Here is a 27,192-nt window from a genome sequence, read left to right as displayed (position 1 = left end):
TGGCAGGGTGAGGTCTAAGACAGCTGGGGGAAGTTCTGTTGCAGCAAATGGCCAGACCAAGTCTTAATGCAAAAGATGCCCTTTCTGTACTTCACTGAACATGTTTGCTCGATGGCCGTTGACCCTACGAGAGGTTTGTCCACCCTTTGACAGGTCTTGTTTTTCATCCTGCAAGCCTGGTGGGAGAGCCAGTTTAGTCACCGACCACCCGACCATGCAATAGGTAGTTCTGGGTTACATGGTACCAGTAGCACTCAGACAACTGACCAGTAGCCAACTAGAAAAAGATCGCTTTATTCCCGATCTTTCTTGACTTCAATAATAGCCAATGCTCTACCCATGCTGGTATATTTCCTGCAATTCCATGGGCTCTCACTTTGTGGAGCAGTCTCCTGTGCAGCACCTTGTCAAAGGTCGTTTGAAAATCCAAATATACAACATCCCCTGCATCTCCTTTGTCCAGCCTGCTTGTGGTTTCCCTTGAGGAATCTATGCTGACTTTGGCCTATCTTGTAATGCACCTCCAAGTACTCCGTAACCTCATCCTTGACGATCACCTCCAACAACTTCCCAACCACCATGTTGATAATGCATGTCAGGACAGGTTCCTTCCCTTATTTGGTATTTAAGGGTGTTCTTGTGAATTGGTCTGGAGACCATCATTTAGATCAGTGGTTCCCAAACTTTTTCGGGCTGCCATCCCCTTGGCCTCCAGGCTACATCCTGAATGCCCCCTCCAATACAACGGCTCTGGGGAGAGGGGGGTAGAAGTGGCACTGAGCAGGGTGGGGTGGGTTTAGTGGCAGCGCTGAGAGGGGGGGTAGTGGCAGTGCTAAGGTGGGGGGGGGGGTTAGTGGCGGTCTTGAGAGGGGGGTAGTGGCACCAGTACAACATGGCAGCCACCAAGATCCTTGTCGCCGTTTATTTTGCTCACTACTACTACCCCGAGTCAGGCCAGAAAATTACTGCACTGGCTTCTTCATTAAACTTTGCAGCAAAATGAATAACAAAATGGAAGGTTCGGACCACCCCTTTTTTCCTCACCACTCCTCGTCTCTCATTGCCTCTTTGGCTCTTCCCACTGCCTGGGGATGGGGGGGGGGTTGGGGCCCACTTTGGGAATCACCAATTTAGATGGCTGGAAATTTACAATAGATAGAAGAATTGGGCAGTTAGCATAGCAGCTGAGAAGATATGTGAAGGAATTGAATGAATTCAGTCCTTTTGGAAGTTATAATGGTGTAGTCATCAGAATGAATGGATGGTGTTGAATAATAACTACAGGAGTGTACATGCCTAGAGCTGAACGTGAAACTCCAAAGTCGTTTTTAGAGAATAGGCTCCTTTTCCACAGGATGCACTGTGGCTGTATACATCGAGGTTAAAAAAATCAAATAGGCATGAAGTTCACAATTTCAGGCGATGCATCTCTAAACATTACTTAAAATGTTACCTAAAACATTACAGCACAGGTCACCCTTTGCTCCATAATGTTATGCTGACCTATATAAACCTATTCAACAAACAAGTTACATGATGTTAAAAAGGGTAAAACTAATTTTAGAACTTATTGAGGTTTAATTACTGCTGAATCTCATCACTGGTCTTAAAAATAAAACAAATTCGCCAGAGAAAGACAAACCTCTGGAATTTGCTAACAGGCAGCTGTGGAGCCCAGGTCTTTGTGTGTATTTAAAGGCAGAGATTGATAGGTATCTGAATAGTCAGGGTATCAAAAGTTATGGGGAGAAGGCAGAGGAGTGGGGCTGAGTGGGAGAATGGATCAGCTCATGATGGAATGAAGGAGTGGACTTGACGAGACAAACAGCCTACTTCTGCTTCTATATCTTATGGTCTAAATTGTGTGGGATTTACACTGGTGCCTCTCTTAACACTCAGGGTGAATGCCTGGAAATGAGAGTGTTAACTGAATCAGCTCTAAGAAGGGCCATTACATACTGTGTTCTGATTGACAAAGCAAATGTGAACAATGTGGCTGCTTTGTGCCTTTTCAGCAAGTTGCAAGACTTTTTTATTTCCTTGTATTTTTTAGTAAACTCCACCACTCCCAAAGCCCACCCCCCACCCGCCGCTGGCCAACTGTGATATTTCGTCTGAAGGGTTGCATTAAATGGGGTCCTGGTATAATTTGTACAGGGAAGTTTACTTTGAAGTTGAATGATTTATAAAAGCTGATATTTCAGCTTCCATAATTATGTCTCAAGCTTCATTTTGTTCTCTGTAAAACAAATTCCCTTTTCTCTTAAAAATGTTAAAATTTCCCAGGAAAAGAACAAGCTAGAGCATATTTGCTGGGATAGCTTCAAGGTCATCGATGATAGTGACCTTGAACATCTTGGCCGGTGCAGGATGGGATTTGGAGTGCAATTCAAGTTAATTTCATGATGGTTTCTTAATAAAACTGTCAAATAATCAAATCTTTCAACTCATTTGCTTGCTCTGGAAGAATACTCGGATAAAATTTTAAAGAATGACTTACAGAGTGAAAGGCATGAGCAAAATAAAATCAATAAAAATTATTGCATGTCTAAATTTTGGTTGGTATAAAAATAGCAATTCTACTAAAGGTAAAGCTAGGTTTTCCACATTTGAAAATTATTATGGATCGTTTCTTAAAAACGAAGAATGATACAAGTACACACACACAGGCAAGATATTATACAAAAAGACCCCGACTTACGATATTTCAAAGTTACAATGATCAGAGGGTCTACCTGAATCAATGTGGTTGCTTTCCTTCTCTGAAGGAAACACTTCCATCCAGTCAGCAGATGCAGATCGCTTCCCAATCATGCTCTGTTGGACCCAAAGCCTCTTTTAAAAAGGTGATTTGGAAGGCATGTGCAGATTGTCGTCGATGGGGAGGAAGAGAGATGGAAGGCGAGAGCGAGGGCAATCTGTGCGTACATTCCAAATCACAATGTAGAAGTGACGCCACTGCCCCTAGTTATCAGGCGCCATCTTGGGCTCCTGGCAGGAGCAGCTCAGAGAACTACCTGCACAGGCAGACCCCGACATGATAATTTCATCTTACGATGAGAGTCACAGAACCAAACCCCATCCAGGTGTGAACAAGTAGACACCTGTGACTGACAGTGTGGCCAAATCAAGGTACGTTGCAGCAATGTGTATTGCTGAGTAATTAATTCTGTTGGTTGCTCAAGGCAGTCTCAACCACAAAGCACAAACTAACAATTTGGACTCCACCTTGACACAGATTTAGCCATGCTCTCTGAGTATATAACTATTTGTTCAGGACATGAAAACATGACAAGAAATATCAATTGATTGATATATTTTTATTTATGAATGACCAAGAATTTCTACTGGGAAATTCACTGTTTTCCTTTGCTGAACAGAATTTTACAACTTCAAATGGTTCTATGAAATCTAAATGTTCCAATAAGCTCCAGAGCTACCTGGAACGAATTATAATAGGGTAGAAACACAACACAACCAAAGCAGTTGCAGGTTCCAGAAGCAGAGCCACGCTGCACTTTGGCAGAGTCCAGATTTCATTTCTACACTTTAATCACATATGATCATTTTTCAGCTGAATGCGTACTTTTAATCCAAGCATTATGCACTCGTGAACAAAATATAATTGACACTATAAACATCTGAAATGAAGAGCCTATAGATGCAGGCTTGCTCAAAGGTTTTGTGTAACTGCAAAATGAGCAAAATTTCTGACTGATGTTTGAACTAAGATCCAGCAAATATTTTCTAATTATGAGCCGACATTCTTTGGAAATACTGGGTTGGCAGAGGAGCAGTTAGTGTTTGCAAGACGCAGACTTAGTTCAACTATTTGCAACTTGCATCAATAATTTAAGCTCAATAAAACTAAGATGCAATGGCCATTTTGTGCAAGTTCAATGGAATCATTCATGGCAGTCAGAAAAACATGAGTCTATTTTCTGGGAATCTTTCTGAAAAGGTGAAAGAATGATGCAACATTAATAGATGTGCTCCAGGAAGTATGTTGGTAATTTTTCCCGAAATGTGGTTCATGGCATAAGACGATGTTGCATTTAGTGATATGTTAGGATATTAGAAAGCTCTTTCACCAACCTAACTGCTGTCAGAATGACATCTCTATCAGACACTGAAAACAAACAGTACTCAAGCTTCAAGCTTTGCTTTCATGCTTTAAAGGAATAAGTTTTCCCTCACAATATATTATGTTTGCAATTCTCAGCCAATGTTGGTGAAAAGTAGGAAGTGTTTTTCTGGAAATTCTAAAAATCCAAAAGAGGGGATCAACTTGTATTTTAGGCACATCTTTGTTCATTAGAGGTTATGGCACTTGAAAGAGAACTAAAGACAGAGCAGGAATCAACAAAACCCAATATGGATCTACTGCCAACGCAGGCCATTTGACAGGAAGTTTTGTCTAAACTGTTCAGTTCTCTGGTCACACATATGTTGAGAACTATGTTCTGATGGTTGTGTAACAAGTAAAAAAAATTGCAGGAAACAGCAGATGTGCGGGCACGTAAGGGACTGATTTCTTGCATCCAAGGTTTGAGAAAAGATCAAAGAAACTTAAGCTTTTCAGGATGGAACCCAGAGGCCTGTGAGAGATGGGAATGGCATGGTTAATTAACAGTGCACGGAAAGTTAATTAAACTACCACTCCAAAATTCGAGGTACAATTATAGGTGTGTTCTGGGAGGATATAAGCAAACCAAAATATTGCTGCTGCCAGAAATTGGAAATAAAAAACAATCCTGGAAATATTCTGCCCTGGCATCACTTGAGTCTTCATGGAGAGAGGAAGCTAATAAAGAAACTTGATAACAAGTTCAGAATTGCAATGTCAGTTTCACCATCAAAACACATCTGCTTCCTATTTTAATAATATAATGTTAAAATTACATTGCTGAAGAGGTAATGGGGTATTGTCACTAACTCAATTTAGTCCCTGCACCTTGCAACCACAATGGCTTTGAAGCAGTTTAAGGATACATGGACAACTGCAAATCATATCCAAGCCAGGACAAAAACTCATCTTAGATGAGATTCACCAGAAGCTACATCAAGTGTTCGAGGCAGCATGTATTTTTGCCCTGCCATAACATTTAGATCTTTATGGTTCGTACTGAGCTGGATGGATATCATGCCAGAACAAAGGTTCAACTGTAGTGAAATTAGTCAAATGATAATGGATCCATTATCTGGAGCCATAAATTGTGGAAGAACAGAATCTTTGTTGCCTGCAGTTGGCAGTTCTTTTCAAGTGCCAGCATGGATATTTAGTATTGTGCCTGCCATCAGAGCTTTAGCTTTCTGTAAAATATAATTAATATAAATAAGTACAAGAACTATTTGGCATAAAAAAAAAACAGGTTTCAAAGACTTTACAAATTGAATACTTCCATGCTGATTATGTATCCATGGTAAGAATTTATCTCATCAAAATAAAGATGACAAATGATATAGTCCAAAAAGAAATGGTTGTGGTGGATCGCAATAGTTTCCCTTGCTAAAAATTTCAACACTTAAATCTTTTCTTTCTTCTTCTTTCTTTGGCTTGGCTTCGCGGACGAAGATTTATGGAGGGGTATGTCCACGTCTGCTGCAGGCTCACTGGTGACTGACAAGTCCGATGCGGGACAGGCAGGCACGGTTGCAGCGGTTGCAAGGGAAAATTGGTGGGTTGGGGTTGGGTGTTGGGTTTTTCCTCCTTTGTCTTTTGTCAGTGAGGTGGGCTCTGCGGTCTTCTTCAAAGGAGGTTGAAGCCCGCCGAACTGTGAGGCACCAAGATGCACGGTTGGAGGCGAGATCAGCCCACTGGTGGAGGTCAATGTGGCAGGCACTTAAATAGTATCAAGTAAATTATACTTTTATACTTTTGTGGATGAAGAGATTTTTTCGCCTGCACGGAGTTTAGAAATATAGTATCTATCACATAATAAAATAGGCCAAAGTCAGCATGGTTTCCTTTCACGAGTGATCTTGCCTGACAAATCAGTTGGAATTTGTGCAGGAAGTAACAAGCAAGATAGACAAAGTAGAGTTAGTGGATGTAAAGGTTATGGAGAGAAGGCGGGGACGGGGTACTGAACTTTTAAGATCAGCCATGATCTCACTGAATGGCGGAGCAGGCTCGAAGGGCAGGCTCGAAGGGTCTAATGATCTACTCCTGCTCCTATCTTCTATGTTTCTATGTTTCTGTTAATTATCTTCTCAAGTCACAATTATTTAACTGTGTGATTTCAACTATAGTCTTTACTACTGAACTTTGGCTGAGGACTGGTAGCAAGGGAACCTGAGGAATTGATTCTCTCCAGGGGTGAGCATGCAATAGTAAGAAGGATGTCCAAAATCATAAGACCTCAAACTATATGGGCTCATTTGAAATACACAATTCAGAAAGAAGAATTTATAAAATTAAAAAGATTAAAATTATTTTAAAAAATGATAAATTATAATAAGGTTTTTATGCAAAACAATGAAAGAGAGACCTCTCCAATTTTTAGGCACAATATAACCATATAACAATTACAGCACAGAAACAGGCCAGTTAGGCCCTTCTAATCCATGCCGAACAACTTCTCCCACCGAGTCCCATTGACCTGCACATGGCCCATAACCCTACGCACCTCTCTCGTCCATATACTTATCCAACTTTTCCTTAAATATTAAAATTGAACCTGCATTTACCACTTCAGCTGGAAGCTCATTCCACAATCCCACCACCCTCTGAGTGAAGAAATTCCCCCTCATATTTCCCCTAAACATTTCCCCCTTCAATCTCTATCCAAATCCTCTTGTTTGAATCTCCCTCACTCAAAAAACCTGTCCACATTGACTCTATCTGTCCTGCTCATAATTTTAAATACCTCTATCAAATCACCCCTCGATCTTCTTCGCTTCAGGGAATAAAGTCCCAACCTGTTCAACCTTTCCCTGTAACTCAAACCCTGAAACCCAAGCAACATTCTTACAAATCTCCTCTGCACTCTCTCTATTCTGTTTATATACTTCCTATAATTTGGCAAACAAAACTGCACACAATATTCCAAATTTGGCTTCACTAATGCCCTACACAACTTCCACATGACATCCCAACTCCTGTACACAATACCCTGATTTATGAAGGCCAACATACCAAATGGTTTCTTCACCACTCTAACTACATATGACTCAACCTTCAGGGAATTATGTACCAGAATTCCTGAATCCCTTTGTTCAACTGCACTCCTCAATTGTCTATCATTTAACATGTATGACCTTTGCTGATGAGTCCTACCAAAATGTAGCACCTCACATTTATCAGTATTAAATTCCATCTGCCATCGTTCAGCCCACTCTTCTAACTAGCCTATATCCTACTGCAAGCTTTGATAACCTTCTTCACTGTTAATCCAATTTATCACACTATTATTCAGATTATTTGTATATGACAAACAACAATGGACCCAGGACCGATCTCTGAGGCTCACCACAAGTCACCGGCCTCCAAGTTGACAAACCATTTTCCACCACTACTCTCTGGCATTTCCCATTCAACCATTATTGAATCCATTTCACTACTTCAACATTAATACCTAATGCTTGAACCTTCATAAATAACTTCTTATGCGGAACCTTGTCAAAGGCCTTATTAAAGTCCAAATAGACAACATCCACAACCTTCCCCTCTTCAACCTTCTTTGTAACGTCCTCGAAAAACTCTATAAGATTTGTTAAACAGGATCTACCACATACAAAACCATGTTGACTACTCCTAATCAACCCCTGTCTTTCTAAATAATTGTGGTCATTGACTTTTTAAATATTTCTGTCAGACCCCCCACTATTTCTACACTAACTTCCCTCAGAGTCCTCGGGAATATCTTGTCAGGATCTGGAGATTTATCCACCTTGATTCTCTTTAAAATCAACAATACTATCTCCTCAGTAATCTGTATATTATCCATGACCTCACAACTAGATTTCCTTACTTAATCTGGCTCAATATTCCTTTCCTTAGTGAATACTAAAGAAAAAAAAATCATTTAGAATTTCCCCCATCTCTTCTGACTTCTCACAGTGTGGTGAATGTCCGCCAAGTTGCCTGTCTCCCCTCTGGCGAGCCTTGCTGTACTAACGTTGGCTGTGCATTATCTCTACTGTTAAGGACACTCCCCTTGGATATAACTGTATATTCATCTATTGTCTTTCATTATTGTACCATGAGTTTAATAAAAGCCATGATTATTGTTTGACCAAATCGTCTTTGTCTACTTCATCAACTGGCACTTCAATTTTATTAGCAGAAATGGATGCAGCACTCAAGCCAGAGCAGCTGATAATCGACCAGTCTGCCCCGAGGGCCAGAGAAATTTTCAACTACTGGATTGCTTGTTTCGATTACTACATGGCTCGAAACAACGTGGTTGATGAGGCGATACAGTGGGGCCACCTGAACTCTCTGCTGGGTGAGATCCCTTTCTCCGTAACGCAAGGAGCTACCACTCTGGCTATAGCCCGGGAACGTCCGACTGCTTACTATGTAGCACCACGGAATGTGGTACTTGCTCGACACCAGTAGCTGACTAGACACCAGAAACCCGGGGAAAGTGATGCTGTCTAGGCACTGGCTCTCGACTCAATGGTAAATGAAAGTGATGTCAGGGCAGTCAATGTGCAACAACATCGCAATGCTTTGAAGCTGGATGCTTTTGTCAATAGGATTGACTCCAGTTACATCTGACAGAGGCTGCTGGAGATGGAGCCTTTAACCTACGACCGGGCAGTCACTCTAGCCAAAATACTGAGAAGTGCCATGCGGACCAGTGAAATGCTAGAAATTGTAAAGGAAACATCCAGGAGTGCTGGAAGCCTGAAGGAAAGAAAAAGGCGAAGTCCTGAAAAATGCTACTTTTGTGATAAGAGCTGGCACCCCAGACATACCCGGCTCGATTTGCTATCTGCAGCTATTGTGGGAAACTCGGTCACTTGGCTAAGGCGTGTAAGGCGAAAAGTACTCCCACTGATATGAAGAAGAGAAGCACCAAGAAAATGTGTCCTGGAGCTGCAGGAATGGAAGACAACTGTGAAAAGGGGAAATCTTCAGACGAGCAGGCTGAATCGACTTCAAGTGACGGAGAGGTGAGATCCCCTGTGATAGCTCAATTGACTCCAAAGCTTGGGGGAATGGTACGGACTGGAACGGTTGACTATGAAGGAGGAGGTGGATGGTGAAACTCTTGATTGTCTAATAAACTCGGGGAGTGCTGACAGCTACATCCACAAGAGAGTTGCCAGAGCCTTAAATTTGCAGAGATATCCAGCGAACCGAAAGATATCGATAGCTTGTACTGAACTTACAAAAACTGTACGGGACAAGTGTAAAGTTACTTTAAATTTGCAGGGACATTACCTTGCTGATGTGTGGCTCTTTATTATACCGGAATTCTGTGCCCCTGTGTTACTAGGGTTAGATATTCAATCTCAGATGAACAGTGTAGAGTTAAATTTCGGTGGGCCACTACCCACACTTACCATCCACCGCGTTAGTTACTGCGGTCTGTCCGCATTAAAGATCGAAGCTCCTTCCCTTTTCAGTGATTTATCCCAAGTGTCAGCAGATTGTTCTTATAGCAAAGAGGATCGTGAGTTTATCAAAGCAGAGACCCAGAGACTGCTTAAAGAGGGAGTAATTGAACCTAGTAAGAGTCCGTGGCGGGCCCAAGTGGTAGCCGTGAAAAATCACACTAAGAGACGACTGGCTATAGACTACAGCCAGTCAATCAACTGTTACACGAACCTGGATGCCCACCCCCTGCCACGCATCAATGAAATTATTAATCAGATAACGCAATACAAAGTGTACTCCACCATCGACCTCAAAGCAGCTTATCACCAAACCCCTTTTAAGAAAAGGGAACAGCCCTATACGGCTTTTAAGGCTGATCGGGTGTTATACCAATTTAAAAGGGTACCTTTTGCGGTCACTAAAGGTGTGTCCGTGTTTCAGAGGGAAATGGATAAGATTGTTAGGACGTATGAGTTACAGGGTACATTTCCCTATCTGGATAATGTCACTATCTGTGGGAAAACACAGGCTGAGCACGACAACAACTTAAAGAAATTTTTAGCAACAGCTAAAGAACTCAACTTTACATTTAATGAGGGCAAATGTGTGTTCAACGCGACAGGGCTACCCATTCTGGGCTACATTGTCCGCAAGGGCAAAATCCGCCCCGACCCGGAAAAAATGGCCCCCCCTTAAGAAGTTACCACCCCCAAACTCAGCAAAAGCCCTTCAAAGGTGTATGGGATTCTTTTCCTACTACTGCAAATGGGTTTGGGACTATGCCACGAAGGCACACCCTCTGTTTGACACTAAATCTTTTCCACTCCCTCCAATGGCCTTGAAGGCTTTCGAAAGAATTAAAGATGATATTGCCAAAGCTGCAATCTCATCCATTGACGAGGATGTCCCATTCCAAGTGGAAACTGATGCCTCAGATTGTGCCTTGCAGGAACCCTTAATCAAAAGGGCAGACCTGTGGCATTCTTCTCCCGCATGTTATGCAGACCTGAACTCAAACATCCTGCCATTGAAAAAGAAGCCCAGGCTATTTTTGAAGCTGTTCGCTACTGGAGACACTTTCTAGCCAGCAGAAAATTTACTCATGTCACTGATCAGAAATCTGTAGCCTACATGTTCAGTACTAAACACAAAAGTAAAATCAAGAACGATAAGATGGCATGCTGGCGAATAGAACTCTCAACTTATAATTATGAGATCCAGTACAGACCGGGTAGGTTAAATGATCCCTCTAACGCATTGTCACGATCTGCTGCTGGTGCTCAGCTGGAGGGGCTAAAAGAAATCCATAGCAGACTGTGCCACCCAGGAGTCACGAGGTTCTCCCACTACGTAAGGGCTAACAACCTTCCTTACTCTCTGGAAGAAGTCAGGAAACTGACTAAAAGCTGTCCTGTTTGCGCAGAATGCAAACCGCAATAATTCAAAGCTCCAGAGGCCACTCTCATCAAGGCAACCCTACCTTTTGAGAGGATCAGCTTAGATTTTAAAGGACCGTTACCTTCCAACAACAAAAATGTATATTTCCTTACTGTAATTGATGAATATTCCAGGTTTCCCTTTGCGATACCCTGCCCTGACATTTCGTCAGTGTCTGTCATTAAGTTAGTTGACTGAATTTTCAGCATTTTTCATGAGCGCTGAACTGTGGCGAGCCCTGCTACGGAAGGGGATTGCCACCAGCTGTACCACGAGCTACAACCCACAGAGCAATGAGCAGGTTGAAAGGGCTAATGCTACAGTCTGGAAGACTGTTAAACTTGCTTTCAAAACACATGGTTACTCTGTTACCTGCTGGCAGGAGGAGCTGCCTGAGGCGCTACATTCTATTCGGTCATTATTGTGTACTGCAACAAATCAAACACCTCATGAACGTATGTTTGTCTTTCCTAGGAAATCAGGAACTGTGATGGACTGGCCAGCCTATTTATCTGATTCTGGAACCGTGCTGCTGAAGAGCCATGCTCGGGCGCGTAAAACAGACTCCCTAGTCCAACCAGTTCAGCTACTGCATACCAAACCCAACTACGCTATGTTAAATTCCCAGATGGGAGTACTGACACTGTACCCCTAAGAGATCTTCCTCACACCCTTACTCAGAGTGAGCCTGAGAGACTGGGCTCACCCCCCCAGCCTATGACCCCTAGTAAGCTTTCAGATGGCCATGCTGAGGCTCCACTGCCTTCATGCTGGTGATTCTGGACCGGTCCAGAAGTCAATCCTTCCCACACTACAGACCCAGGAACTGTACCAGTTCCCATGTTTGCAAAGGAGCCACCTGTTTTGAGAAGAAGCACCAGAATTCGTAAACAACCTGATAGGCTGACATATTCATAAAACATCTCATTATATTTTGATTGCTTGCTAGATATTGGTGTATTTTGGCTGCTAGAGTATTCTCAATGCCAAACATGATATCCATGAATCACTTGCTTCAGTCTTTCCTAGCTGCTGCCCTTTTGATTTTAACCCTTCTTCAGCCGGGGGGAGACTGTGGTGAATGTCTGCCAAGCTGCCTGTCTCCCCTCTGGTGAGCCTTGCTGTACTAACATTGGCTGTGCATTATCTCTATTGTTAAGGACACTCCCCTTGGGTATAACTGTGTATGCATCTATTGTCTTTCATTATTGTACCATGAGTTTCTGCTAATAAAAGCCATGATTATTGTTTGACCACATCGTCTTTGTCTACTTCGTCAACTGGCACTTTACACATAACCTACTCCTCTGATCCTCAATGGGCCCAATTTTATCTGTCACTATTCTTTTAATTGTCCTGTAGAAACCCTTTGGATTTATTTTTACTTTGCCTGCCAAAGCAACCTCATATCTCCTTTTAGCTTTTTTAATTTCCCCTCAAGATTTTTTTACCCTCCTTATGTTCCTCAAGCACTTCACCTGTTCCCTATTGTCTATACCTGTTGTACACATCCCTCTTCCTCCGAACCAAATTCCCAATATCCTTTGAAAACCAAGGTCCCTATATTTTCTAACCTTCCCTTTAATCCTCACAGGGACATATCGACTCTGTACTCTCAAAATTTCCCCTTTTGAATATCCTCTATTTATCTGTTACATCCTTCCCTGAAATTATCCCAATCCAGACCCTCTGAATCCTTTTGCATCTCCTTGAAATTTGCTTTTTTCCAATCAAGAATCTCAACCTTAGGACCAGCCCTATCCTTCTCCATTATTAACTAAAACTAATATTATAATCACTAGACCCAAAACATTCCCCAAATCTCTGTTACCTGATCTATCTCGTTCTCTAATAGGAGATCCAATACTGCCCCCTCTCTAGTCTATTCTTCTATGTCTCTTTTCTTCTTTGGCTTGGCTTTGCGGACGAAGATTTATGGAGGGGGTAAAAGTCCACGTCAGCTGCAGGCTCGTTTGTGGCTGACAAGTCCAATGCGGGACAGGCAGACACGGTTGCAGCGGCTGCAGGGGAAAATTGGTTGGTTGGGGTTGGGTGTTGGGTTTTTCCTCCTTTGCCTTTTGTCAGTGATGCTGAACCAAGCCATGAAATTCTTCTATGTATTGATTTAGAAAACTTACCTGAACACATTTGACAAACTCCAACCCATCCAGCTCTTTTACAGTATGGATGTCCCAGCCAATGTGTGGAAAGTTAAAATCTCCTACATCACCACATTATGTTTATTACACATATATGCTATCTCCTTACAAATTTCCTCAGCTCATTAGGTGGTCTATAATACACTCCCATTAGTGTTTTCATGCCTTTTCCATCCTCAAATTCACTCAAATAGCCTCACTGGACGAGGCCTCCAATTTATCCCAGCATAGCACCATTGTAATGTTTTCTCTCACAAGCAATTTGACTCTTCCACCTTTTATCCCCCCTGTTCTATAGCACCTAAAACAACAGGATCCTAGAACATTTAGGTGCCAATCATGCCCTCCTGTAACCAAATTTCACATATTTCCATGTGTCAATCCATGCTCTAAGCTCATCCACCTTTCTTACAATGTTTCTTGCATTGAAATGTATACACATTAACTTTCTGGTTCCTTTCTCTTATCAAATCTAGATGTTCTTCTACCCTAATCTCCACAATCTCATTCTGATTCCCATCCCCCTGCCAAACTAGTTTAAACCCTCCCCAAAAGCTCTAGCATATCTGCCTGCCAGGATATTGGTCCCCCTCCAGTTCAAGTGCAGCCCATCCCTTTTGTCCATGTCAGACCTTCCCCAGAAGAGACCCCAGTGATCCACAAATGTGAATCTCTGCCCCCTGCACCAACTCTTTAGCATGCTATCATCCGCCATATTCCTATTCCTACCCCCTCTAATGCATGCCACAGGCAGCAATCCCGAGATTACCACTCTTGAGGTCTTGCTTTTTAACACAAGGAAAAACAAATAAATCAAACAGCTCAGCTCCCAGTGATTTTTATCAGAGGCCTATTTATGATGGCAACCAAGCCTTTTCATACTTGGTGTTGAAGTTATCACTTTCACTTCTGACCATAAATTAATTTCCAAATATGAGCTTGAAATACATTAAAAAACTACATTCCAAAACAATTAACAAAATATTGCACCAATTAGTTATACAATTTCAACACCAGAATCAACAAATGCAATAAAACTAACTATCAAATAATGCAAGAGGAATAGTATAATTCCACTATGTCCCTTTGGTTCTACAATATCATCTAAAAGCCAGTTCCATTCTTTCCTTTTAGGCCTTAATGTTTCTTGGCTTCAAGTATGTGCAACTCACCCTGAAAGACGCAAATCATTTCTCAGTAATTCTTATGGGAAAGTATTTAACACACTGACACCAAATCTCACTCAGCACCTTTCTTCAGTATTTTTTAAAACAAAGCTGATTTTCCCTCATGGGCCAGTGTTTCAAGTGTGCCCTACAACTAATTCTTTCCACTTCTAACTGATTGGTTTCCACTCACCTCAAATCATTATTCTCTCCCACCTTGGGAGGTTTAAACACAGTTTAAATACAACTTTATCCCTGCTTCACTCAACTTGAAACATACTGCCCCTAGAATCTCAAAAATAAATCCATTTTCATAATGCAAATGTTGTGTTGTCATAGAAGTAAAGGATTGAAAGAGAGAATTCTATCAATCCAGGCCAGTAAAGCACTATTATTTACAAAAATTCTTTCTTTTTTTGCAGATATGGTAATAGTCTGAAACGTAATTTGTAATGAAGGTTGTGCAAAATAAAAATACTTGAAAATATCTGAGATATTACCTTCTGCTTGAAACCAAACTTGTCACTTACTCAATGTTAAAAACAAGTTCAAAATCTAAAATGGTGCAGGAAAATAGTATAATGTCAAATACAAACTAATAGCTGAATTTAAAATTCAAAGAAGCACAAAAATAAAGTGAAGACAATACTAACATTACCTTCAAAGACTTCTGTCATTTTGCAAATTTGAGAAAAAGTACTTCCATTTGCCCATGTAAACACAACATCCATTAAATGGGGTCGAAACGAGTCCAGGTACATATCTTCATCAACCTCCAGTTTGGCTTCTGCTGACACTTTGGCTATTCTCCTCGCACATTCCTTATGCCAGACAGAGGAAAACAGTATCGTGAGGAGAAAGGTAAAAAGTTTTATGATGGACGTGGTTCTTAATTTGTTCAAAAGCATTGATATTTTTTGATATTGAAATTGCAAAGTATTCTGATGAAACCTCAAACAGTTGTTTTCTTTTGCTGGGAACACAAGAGACAAGATGGTGGAATCTGAAGCAAAAATCAATATGCTGGAAGAACTCAGTGGGTTGAGTAGCATCAGTGGGAGAAAAAGAATAGTCAATGTTCAGATTTATTGTCAGAGTACATACATGACATCACAACCCTGCGATTCCTTTTTCTTGTGGGTGAGGCAGAATTACCACTAATTAGTAGTGCAAAAGATGAACTGTACAGAGCATAAACATGTGAAGAAATAGAAGAACCGTAAACAGATGAATGTAAACAAATTGACTGTGCAATACAGAGAAACAAAAGTGCACAAGTAAGAATCCTTAAATGAGTCTCTGAGTTTGTCATTGAGGAGTCTGATGGTAGCAGCTGTTCCTGGACCTGGTGATTAGAACCCTTCAGTAAGACTTTGTTTGATTTAATTTGTGTAAAACAATGAGGTGATCATGACAACATAATAACATAACTTTATGAAGTTAAAATAAAAAAAGATCAAGGATGAGATGACATGGAAAAATGAAATGGCACAGCGAAAGTATAGTGACGATGTTTTCTGTTAGCAGCTCCTGGAATGGCAAGAAAGCTGCTGAAAGTTAATTACTTTGCATGTTATACTACAGTGCAGGAAAGCCATTGTAATGACCTATCTTACTAATTTGCTTTTATCATGAATTTTAAATCCAAATGGCACCAAAGAGTTGCAACTTCTTTTTCCAATGCCTGATAGAATGCATTGATTTTCACCATCTCACGACATGCAACACTAAACTCGAGAAAGAGACACCGAAAAGCAGTTTAAATTACATTCAGAGAGTGATTACTTCAAGTTTAAAAATGCTACAGACGAAGAAACTATAATATAAGAATATGGGAAATAGATTGAAAAATGATTAAAATTAAGTTATACTGGGCAAAAAGAAAATTTACATTTGTGAGTTTGAAATGAAAATAGGGAGTTAGAGAGTAAATTGAAAATAAATCAATGCATAAATATCTTGCATCAAAGCTTACAAAAAAGGAAAGGAAATACAGTATATCCTAAAATGGTTAAAACTGCAACAGGTAATAAATAACTGATGCAAGGTCACCAATCTGAAATAATAAACCAACTTCTCTTGCTGCTGACACTATGAGACCTGCGGAATGTTTCCAGCACTTTTGTGTCTTTTAAACTTCTGACATTCAGTCCTGTTGTAGTGCAAGAAGTGCACCAACAAATGACTGTGCAGCGATGTTCCTGACATTACATTTAAATCGAAGAAGTAAGAGTGCTCCAAAAGAAGAAACAGATGTAAGTGTAGGCAGGCCCCCAAGAAGATTGCTTATATTCAAATAAGGTTAGCATCCAGGATGGAATCCAAAATCAAATGACATAGAATCTAGATTAAATGGAGGTGCTTTACAAAGGAGAACCCCCATTGTAGAATTGATTGAAGGACTAGAACTACCTATGAAGAGAATAGGTTAACATTTAATAATTAGTTAGCTGGTTGAGGACTTAGAATGGAACCACAAAGTAAAATTTAGATTCTAAATTCCAGCAGGCCAGTTCAAACCCTTTCCCAATTTATAATCAATAAGTAATTCATTGGGTAAAATGACTCTTGTATGCCACGTACCACATAAATAATAAAAGACCAATATAACAAGCCATGAAATATTTAATGGCAAATTGTTGAAATTTTCCCAAAGTCTGCTTTTTCAGATTTTAAAAGATGAGTTTGAGTTTATCGTGAAATAAATGAAATTCAGAACAAAATACAGGTACACGATCCTTTATCCGGACATTTAAAATCCGGAAAGTTCCAAAATCCGGCAAGTGGGGAGAGAGGCAGCAGCGCAAGTTGGGTGGACGAAGCGGGGGAGAATGACAGCGCAAGTCAGACGGGTGAAAGACCAGCAGCGCGAGTCAGGCGGCTGAGGGCTGGGGGGGGGGGAGACCAGCAGCATGAGTCGGGCGAGCGAGAGACTGGCAGCGCGAGTTGGGCGGGCAAGGGGATGGAGACCGGCAGTGCGAGTCAGGCAGGTGAGGTGGGGAGAGACAGCAGGGCGACTGGAAGGGGGTGGGGGTGGATACGGCAGCACAATTCGGGTGGGCTTAAATCTGGCTTTCCGAAATCCAGAAAAAATCCAAAATTCGGAACACACTATCCCCCAAGGGTCATGTACCTGTACAAAACTATTAATTGTCAAAATAAAAGAATGCAAATACCAATAAATTGTTTAACACCACGTTTACATTTATATATATTTACATATATATACACAGAGAACATATGAAACAGTCTCAGACTAAAATGAAGTCTTGCCCAACTTGTGAATACAAGCGATGGCAGATGAACTGAATAGGTATTTTGTGTCAGTCTTCACTGTGGAACATACCAGCGATATGCCAGAAATTCAGAAGAGTGAGGCAGCACTATTACTAAGATAAAGATGCTTGGGAAGCTGAAGGTAGACATGCTACCTGGATCAATGGATAATACCCTCGGGTCCTGAAAAAGTAGCTGAAGAGATTGTGGAGGAATTTGTATTGAGGTTTGATTAGTCAGGAATGGTTCCGGAGGTCTGGAAAATCATAAATTTCACTCCATTCTTTAAGGGAGAGAGACAAAGGTCAAGAAAATAACCCTCTCTTCTGCGGTAGCCAAGATTCTACAGCAGTCAGGTTTAGTTGAATTCTTCATATCTTCTCCACTACTGACTACATAATAAACATTCCAGTCCATGGTCTCCAGGAAAACGCATGGCCCACATTGAGAATGATTGTTCTTTAGGGTATTAACGATGAGAATTTAGGATACTTAAATGTGCATAATAAAATAAGATGGTCAGCATGGTTTCCTCAGAGATCTTGCCTGACAAATCTGTTGGCTTTCTTTGAGAAAATAATGAGTAGAACAGATAAAGCAAAGTCAGTAGATGTTGTTTTCTTGGATTTCTAGGAGGCCATTGATAAGGTGCCAAACATGAGTCTGCGAAACAAGATAGCCCATGATATTACAGCCCACGATATTATAGCCAAAGGTCTAGATGGATAGAAGATTAACTGACTGGCAGAAAGCAAAGAGTGGGAATAAAGGGGCCTTTTCTGTTTGGCTGACGGTGACTAGTGGGGTTCAATAGAAATTGGTGGTGGGTTCTCTACTTTTCAAGTAGTACATAAATGATTTGGAAACTGAATTGATGACTCATGGCCAAGTTTGCAGATGACATAAATTAGGTGGATGGGCAAGTAGTGTGAAGGAAACAGGAAGAACAGGTTGGGAGTATTGGCAAAGAAGGGACAGATGGGGAGAAAATATAAAAAGTGGAGGTCCAAAGGGACTTGGGAGTCCGAATGCAGGATCCCCTCAAAGTTAACTTGTGAATCTGTCATTAAAAGGAAGGCAATTTTAGCATTCATTTTGCAATGACTAGAATGTAAAAGCAAGGATGTGTTGCTGAGACTTTATAATACATTGACCAGACAATATTTGGAGTATTATGATCAGTTTTGGACCTCAAATCTAAGAATGGATGTGCTGACATTGGAGATAGACCAGAGGAGTCTAGAAAAATGATTCCAGGGATGGAAGGGTTAATGGACAAGAACATTGATAAAAAAGATGGCAGCGTTGTCATAGGTGCAGACGCATAGGGAGTGGAGACACGGTGCTCACCCGCAGGATCCAACCACCCAGTCCCACTGCCAACGACTCTGGACATGCTTGAAATGGCATGTTAAAGGAGCCGATGATGTTTTATTTTAAAATCTTGCAATCACAGGATCTGGGCCCAAGATGCTGGTGCCTGTGTTTAACAGCAGCCACAAGGGGTTACCAACTCTGGGAGAGCAGCGCACTGGCGTAGGGCACCAGTAACAGGGAGAACTTCCTCGCTGAGAAGGAGAAGCAGAGGAGACAACCTTAAGTGCGGTGACCATGGCAATGGACTTGTGAGAGGCTCTGTAGCTGAAGGACACCCACAGGCAGTGAGCTGTTGGCGACTTGCGGACAAGGAACCCACAGAGGCTGTGGGCTGCTGGTGACTTTGGGTCAAAGGACTCACATCAGACTATGGGTTGCTGTAGACTGGCTTGTGAGAACCAGGTATCGGAACCAGGATTGGAGAGGGTGCTGAGGGCAAAGGAGGGCTCCTGGGCACTGGGCACTGAAGGATTCTTCATCTTGTTGGAGATTTGGGTTTCCAATGGTTTGAAATGGAATCTTGTGTATCTGCAGAGGCTACAGGAGCCCTGGAGGTGAATTCACAGACACTCAATGACTCGAGGGGGACTCTTTTGCTTCTTTCTATGACTGTAAAGGGCACCAGACAATGGTAATGCTAATAGTGAATCTTTGTCTACCTTATGGCAGACTAAAGGCAATTTCATTTATGTAATGCGCGTCGAAAGAACCAAAGACTTGTTGATCCAAACCAAGGCTTTTATTAACTAAAAGACTGGAGCATATCACAAGTACGTCGACCAGTCCAGAATGACCTGGTCTGGCTAGGAGCAATCCTTTTAAGACCTGCCAGTAGGTGTGGCTACACTCTCAGCCAATCACAGTCATCTTACACTACCATCTGTACATATGTACATATACACATTGGTGATAGAATCTGTACTATCACAATTTAATATTATTTTCCTGTTTTATTACATGATAATAAATAGTATTGGTATCGGTGATGGCTTTGGGACTGTACTTGCTGGAATTTAAAAGGAAACATTTGCATAGAGTGGACATGGAGGAGATATTTCCAGTAGTGGGAGAGTCTAGGGCTGGGAGCACATCATCAGAATAAAAAGGTGAACCTTTAGAACAGAGATGAGAAGAATTTCTTTAGCCAGAGGGTGGTGAATCAGTTGAATTTGTTGCTACGGACAGCTATGGGGGTCAAGTCATTGGGTATATTAAAAGCGGAGGGTGAGAGGTTTTTGATTAGTAAGGGTGTCAAAGGTTATGAGGAGAAGGCTTGTGTACAGAGTTGAGAGGAAAAATACATCAGCCATGATCAAATGGTGGAGCAGACTTGATGGGGCGAATAGCCTGAATACTCATACACCTTATAGTCTGAGAATCATCATGAAATTAAGATTTTTTGGGTAACCAGTCTTGTATATCACATATGCACCATTTATTATTTTATTTTCTTATTTCAAAATTTGTTCATGTCCTTCCATTAGTACCTCGACCAGTCATATCTTCACCACCCTATTTCCGATGCCAACATTTCTACTACCACTGGTCTCCACTCTACCATAGATCTCTTTTGTTCCCTCTGATGAAAGGTCATCCAGGCCATACATTAATGCAATTTCTCTTTGCAGAGCATGCTTAACTTGCTCAGTTTTCTCTATTTCTATTGCAGACATACAAGACTTGCAGATGCTGACATGTTGAGCAAAGAGAAGCTGGGCGGACTAAGAAGGTCAGGCAGCATCCATGGAGAAAAATGGACAGTCAATATTGGGTCTAGACCATTTTTAGAGCCCTCACTATTTTTATCTTAGATTAAGAAAGATCTTACCATACCTGCATCTGTCGTAAAGGGCCTGCCAGTTGTTCTGCCAGTTTAGGCATTTCACTTGCCTGTAAATTAGAACAAAACAATCCAAGTTACTCTTTTATCACAATAACTGATTCACAGAAGAGCAGACTGCATTGACAACATCATGATTTCCTCTGTTCACTTAAATATGTAGAACTGAATCATTTAGATCAGATGAAATTAATACTTCCAATTACTTGTACAAGGCTCAAACTGCTAGGAGACAGCACCATTGAAAGATCATTACAGAACAAACGCTTTTAAAATATGAATTGGATTGTTTCAGGTATGACTGTAAATGAAATAAAGGTTTTAAAACTCATCAGTACTGCAATTTAAAAATAATTGTCTCCTTGTTTTTCTGCATTTCTCGTGAGTTGAACTTGTAGCAACATTGTCCATTTTCTGACCAAATTTTCAAAAGTCATGACATGAGTCTATGAAACAGGGCTAAGTATCAGGCTTCAGTAGTTTTCTCAATGCAATTATTTTTTCATCCTCTAAGGAAAAAATAATTATTAACAGATGATGCCCTCTTAGCTGTTGATTCAAATGTAGTTTAAAATGAAAGCTGCCTTTATGTTATAAATGAAAGCACCATTGTCAAATAATGATACAACCTACATAGAGGAAAACAGAAAGTATTCCACTAAGAAACTACTAACAAATCCTAACCAAATAGCTTCTAGGTGATTCCTCAAACAATAATTATACTTAAAAGTTAGCATGCTGACAAATATATTTGTGTCGCAAAGCTCACATGTGGAAAATATTTAAACAAAACTTGCATGTTGTCAAAATTTTGCCAAATGCTGAAATTTGCAGATTCACTGATGTCGGAGAAACTGATTGCTTCGACAAATGTGATGTATGCAGTGGGACAAAGTGTATCCACACAGGTTCTCAAATTTTCTCTTCCATTCATAGTAAGATCATGGCTGGATTGTAATATGATTCAAAATCTACCACCCTTTGAATATATAAGTTTTTGCTAACAGCATTCACAGAATCATAAACAATTTGGCACCTAATTACCATCCCAACCAAAGAAAAGAGCTAAGTCAACGAAGTAAGCCACGTGCCCAGTGAGCTAAGAAGTTTTGGATTTCCCCTGGATATACTGAGACAAATATTCAAGTTTATCTCTTTATCTTCACTAACAATTAAACTTGTTTTCCTTGTCTTTCCTCACAAATAAAACACAACTCCTAGGATTAATTTAATGTGTCTCAATAGTATCCTACTCAGTCTTAACATCATTCTCAAGGTAAAGCTTCTCAAAATTCAACACACAAATAGCTAATTCTCTTACTTATAGTTACAAATCAAGGAGATAATGAGAAACCTATGTGTCAATTCAATGTGTTCTGAGCATCTGATTAATTTTTAAGTTTTATGAATTCGCCATCACAGAATTCTTAGGATTTGCACTGTTCTTTTAGGATTTTTCATTAAATGCATTCAACTTTTCCTTTTAGTCTTCCTTGAACATTTCAATGGCTACAGCCAGGAAGGGTAACCATGAGAATCCTTAACTTTGAGTCCATGGTCTGATGGCATCAAATTAAACAATGCCAAAGAAACCATCACACATTATCATCTACTACACTTGCTATAAGGAGATGATGCTGTAGCAGAATGGTGCATCAAGTCTGCCTCACCATTCAATCATGGCGGATTTACTTTTCAATCATGGCTGATTCATTTTTCTCTCACAACCCCATTCTCCTGCTTTATCCTCATAATCTTTGATGTCCCTTCTGAACAAGAACTTATCAGCCTCTGCTTTAAATCTACTCAATGATGGCCTCCACAGCCATCCGTGGCAACAAATTCCACAGATCCAAAATCCTCTGATTAAAGAAACTCCTCATTTATATTCTCAAGGAACGTCCTTTTATTCTGAGGCTGTGCCCTATGATCTTAGACTCTCCCACTACTGGAAACATTCTCTCCATGTCCACTCTATCCAGTGTGACAGAGTATATAGATATGTTTTTGGGAGATAAACTGGGAAAAGTATGTAAGTGTAAGTCACATACAAACACTTCAAAACAGATCTTATTTAAAAGACTGAAGCTCTGCTAATGCTAGACTTGTCAGGGCCTCAAAGCCTTTGCAAAAGCTTTGGAGAGTGCCCAAGATACTTCACTAATGGACTGTTGTTTACAAAAAGGCAACAGATGAAAGATCTAGCCAGAGCCGCAGTTTGTCTGAAGCTGTTCTAAGAGGGTCATGTGGCAAGCAGAGAGAGTCAAACAGGTTTTTTCTGAGAGAGAGAGAGAGAGATCAGTTCTACAGTGTTACAGCCAGCAGCAGCAGCTGGGACTGGAACAGGACAAGCTGAAATGCTTGTGGAAAACCCTATTTGGAAGATGGGTTGTGAGTTCTTAATTCAGCCTGGTCAAAGCCCTTGTGGTTCATCTAAGAGGAGAGGACTGGCTGTCTAATGTTTCACTATGATTAAGGGAAACAAAAGAGGAACTCTGTGGTGACCTGAAAGAAAGAGGTTATCATCTGGAGAACCCTGAAGGGGGCAGGTTTTGTCAGTAAAACACTGGAGTGGCTGATTTCCTTTTTAATCCTGAAACAACAAATCTCTCTCTAAACCAATAAGAACCTTCCTGAGCGGTAACCATTTACCTTTCGAGTACTAAAGCCTGGTGAATTTGATAAATGTTAAATTTTGTGCACAGTATAAGAATTGCCTGCAACCAGTGAACTTGGAGGATTGAGAAGTGAGATTGAAATGTGAATCAAATAACTTTTCTGAACTTGCACACACATTACATACACGTGCATTTAGAATTAGAAGGGGATTCAGTTAGGTTAATTAAGTCAATAGCAACAAGTTAAAGTGTGATTCTATTTTCATGTTTAAAGATAATAACCATATAACAATTACAGCATGGAAACAGGCCAATTTGGCCCTTCTAGTCTGCACTGATCCAAGTACCCTCCTCAAATCCCACTTACCAGCACTCTGCCCATATCCCTCCACCTCCCATCCATATACTTATCCAACTCTTTCTTAAATGACAAAATTGACCCTGCCTCCACCACCTTTCCCGGAAGCCCATTCCACACAGTAACCACTCTTTGAATAAAGAGATTCCCCCTCATGTTACTCCTAAACCTTTGCCCATCAACTCTCAACCCATGACATCTTGTATCCATCTCTCCTACTCTCAATGGGAAAAGCCTTTCCACATCAACTCTATCTATCCCCTTCATTATCTTAAACACCTCTATCAAATCCCCTCTCAGCCTTCTACATTCCAAGGAATAAAAACCTAATTTGCTCAATCTTTCCTTGTATTCCAGATGCTGAAACCCAGGCAACATTTTTGTAAATCTCTGCACTCTCTCGATCTTGTTAATATCCTTCCTATAAACTAATGACCAGAACTGCACACAGTACTCTAAATTTGGCCTCACATCAACACAGTTTTATCATTACTTCCCAACTCCTATATTCTATGCACTGATTTATATAGGTAAGCATACTAAAGGCCTTCTTCACCATCCTATCCACATGCGCTCCTAACTTCAGGGAACAATGCACCATTATTCTTAGATCTTTCTGCTCCACTGCATTCTTCAATGCTCTCCCATTTACCACATGTGTCTTGCTTTGATTATTCTTTCCAAAAATTAAAAGCATCTTTTGCTTAAGTAAACATTTGTCTTGGTGAATGTTTATTGCTGCTGGGTTTTGGGGTCCTCTGGGCTCGTAACACCAGACCTTCTAATATTAGAACAATAGAACCAGAGAACACTAAAGCACACCAACAGAGCCTTCAGCCTACCTAATCTGTGCAAAACTATTATTTTAGCTAGTGCCATTGACCTGCACTTGGATTGTAGCCCATTATAGCCCTCCCGTCCATGTATCCAAATTTTACTTAAATGTCCAAATCAAGCCTACATTGACTACTTCAGCTGACACATCCTATGGTATCAAGGAAAATCAGGGTTTTTAAAAATATAAATTTAGGCTTACAGCACTGTAACAGGGCCTTTCAGCCCATGCCGCCCAATTACACCCAATTGGCCTACACCCCTGGTACTTTTTTTTGAAGGGTGGGATGAAACCGGAGCCCCCGGGGAAAACCCACACAGTCACAGGGAGAATGGACAAATTCCTTACAGACAGCGCGGGATGTGAACCCCAGTCCCGATGTCTGGCGCCGTAACTGCGGTGCTCTAACCGCTTCACTAACTATGCCACCCCAAAAATCCCACATGTCCCTGGGTGGGCAGAAGCCACCAACCTTTCAATTAATAGCCGAAAACAAATTACGTATTTACCTTCTCCTGGAACACAAAACAGCTAAGTAAAGCTGTTGCTTGCTCAGCAGTCAGATCATTGAAGATACCATTAAACATCATTTCTGTCAAAAGTAGCTCATCCGCACTACAAAGGAAGAAGATTTGGTTATTAGCAGATACAAAAATAAAAAACATAATTGCATGAAATAAGTTTAACTTTATTTGTTGCAAAATACTTAGCACAGTGAGGAGGATTCTTTTGCACTCAACTAACAGGTCACCTCTAACAATTTACAGAATGTAGGAGTACAATGAAAAGGGAAGATCAATTAGCACCATGCAAGGACAGCATAAGAGTACTGTTATGGGGTTCATTCAGGAGCCTGATGGTTGCGGGAAGGAAATTGTCTTTAAGCCTGTTGGTGCATACTTTCATACTCTTAAGCCTTCTCCTTGATGGGACGAGGGAAAAGTGAGTGTGTTCAGGGTGAGATGGGTCCTTCACTACATTGGTTCCCTTACTGAGCAACAGAAGATGCAGATGGAGTCCATGGAGGTGAGGGAAGATTTTGTTATGATCTCAGTTGCATTCAATTCCTTCCACAGTTTCTTCCAGTCTTCTCCAGAGCAACTCCCATATCACACCATGATGCATCCAGCAGGCATGCTTTCAATGGTGCACCTGTAGATGTTGGTGAGGGGCAAGGTCATGCTGAGCTTTCTTTGTCTTCTGAGAAAGTGGAGGTGCTGCTATGCTTTCTTGACCTTATTCCTAAGAATTTGATGCTATTCAAGACTTCAGCGCCATTAATGCGGACATGGGTGTGGACTCTGCTTCCTCTCTGGAAGTCAATGACCGTTTTCTGTCTTAATGATATTCAGAGTATGGTTGTTATCTTGACTTTCAATCTCTTTCTTGTATTCCAGCTCATCGTTATTTGATACCTGGCCCAATACTGTGGTGGGGTCTTAAAATTTAAGGATGGAGTAGGAATGGTATTTAGTGTACAATCATGGGTGTAAAGGGAGTATGTATGGGGACTGAGTACCCACCCATTCTTGAGGAGCAACAGTGTTGAGTGAGATCGTGGAGATACTTTTTACCATTTTGACTGATTGTGGTCTGTTAAGTCAGGGGGTCATAGATCCAGTTGCAGAGGGGGTCAATGAGGCCTTGATCCCAAAGTTTGGGAATGAGATTCCTCAGGACTATGATGTTGAAAGCAGACTTCAATCAATAAATACCTATAGACGACACTTTCCTTATTCTAATATATCCTAATTTCAAAGTATCATTTTTCAAAAACATGAGCTACGATATTCCAAATTTCAATCTGTTTAATCCAATAAATCCAACTCTGGCTGCTACTTTATGTAGTTTTAATTCATTGATAAAACTAATAAACATCTTGCTTAGCTTTGCATTAAGATTTTCATAACAATGAATAACAAAATATTTACTGTATTGGTAGATATATAATGACATTTTAAGGAGATAAACAGAAAAGTATTTTAAGAAACAATACCAACATGCTCCCTCCAAGTTGCAGTTCCAATGCTTGTCCATTTAAGTATGGATTAATTTCAGCATGATGCTGAAACAAGCCAATAAAGACCTCAACAATGAAGACGGTGTTTAAATCCGGTACCGCACGGATGGCAGTCTATTCAATCTGAGGCGCCTGCAAGCTCACACCAAGACACAAGAGCAACTTGTCCATGAACTACTCTTTGCAGACGATGCCGCTTTAGTTGCCCATTCAGAGCCAGCACTCCAGCGCATGACATCCTGTTTTATGGAAACTGCCAAAATGTTTGGCCTGGAAGTCAGCCTGAAGAAAACTGAGGTCCTCCATCAGCCAGCTCCCTTCCATGAGCACCAGCCCCCCCACATCTCCATCCGGCACACTGAACACAAAACGGTCAACCAGTTTACCTACCTCGGCTGCACCATTTCATCAGATGCAAGGATCGACAAAGAGATAGACAACAGACTCGCCAAGGCAAATAGCGCCTTTGGAAGACTACACAAAAGAGTCTGGAAAAACAACCACCTGAAGAAACACACAAAGATCAGCGTGTACAGAGCCGTTGTCATACCCACGC

The 27,192-nt window shown here is 40.9% G+C and overlaps 1 protein-coding gene and 1 long non-coding RNA gene across 5 annotated transcripts in view; one reads left to right on the top strand and one right to left on the bottom strand.

Moving 5' to 3' along the window:
* Window positions 1–27,192, bottom strand: part of mtrex (Mtr4 exosome RNA helicase) — a 159,368-nt gene that overhangs the window by 4,201 nt on the left and 127,975 nt on the right. For 3 of the 4 annotated variants that reach the window (XM_069924359.1, XM_069924360.1, XM_069924361.1), the window contains 3 exons: window positions 25,126–25,231; window positions 20,799–20,855; window positions 14,971–15,133 (listed from right to left, as the gene is read on the bottom strand). In XM_069924359.1, coding sequence (XP_069780460.1) covers window positions 14,971–15,133; window positions 20,799–20,855; window positions 25,126–25,231 — 326 coding nt within the window. The remainder of the gene's footprint in view (window positions 1–14,970; window positions 15,134–20,798; window positions 20,856–25,125; window positions 25,232–27,192) is intronic. The other variant, XM_069924362.1, reaches the window with a different exon arrangement.
* Window positions 8,673–12,240, top strand: LOC138756148 (uncharacterized). The gene is made up of 2 exons (XR_011352800.1): window positions 8,673–9,123; window positions 11,462–12,240. It is a non-coding gene; the product is annotated as an uncharacterized lncRNA (long non-coding RNA).

Source organism: Narcine bancroftii, chromosome 3 (assembly GCF_036971445.1).
Source record: "Narcine bancroftii isolate sNarBan1 chromosome 3, sNarBan1.hap1, whole genome shotgun sequence".
Taxonomy (NCBI): Eukaryota; Metazoa; Chordata; class Chondrichthyes; order Torpediniformes; family Narcinidae; genus Narcine; species Narcine bancroftii.
Note: the sequence above shows the minus strand (reverse complement) of the source record. Positions and strands in the feature narration are given on the sequence as shown.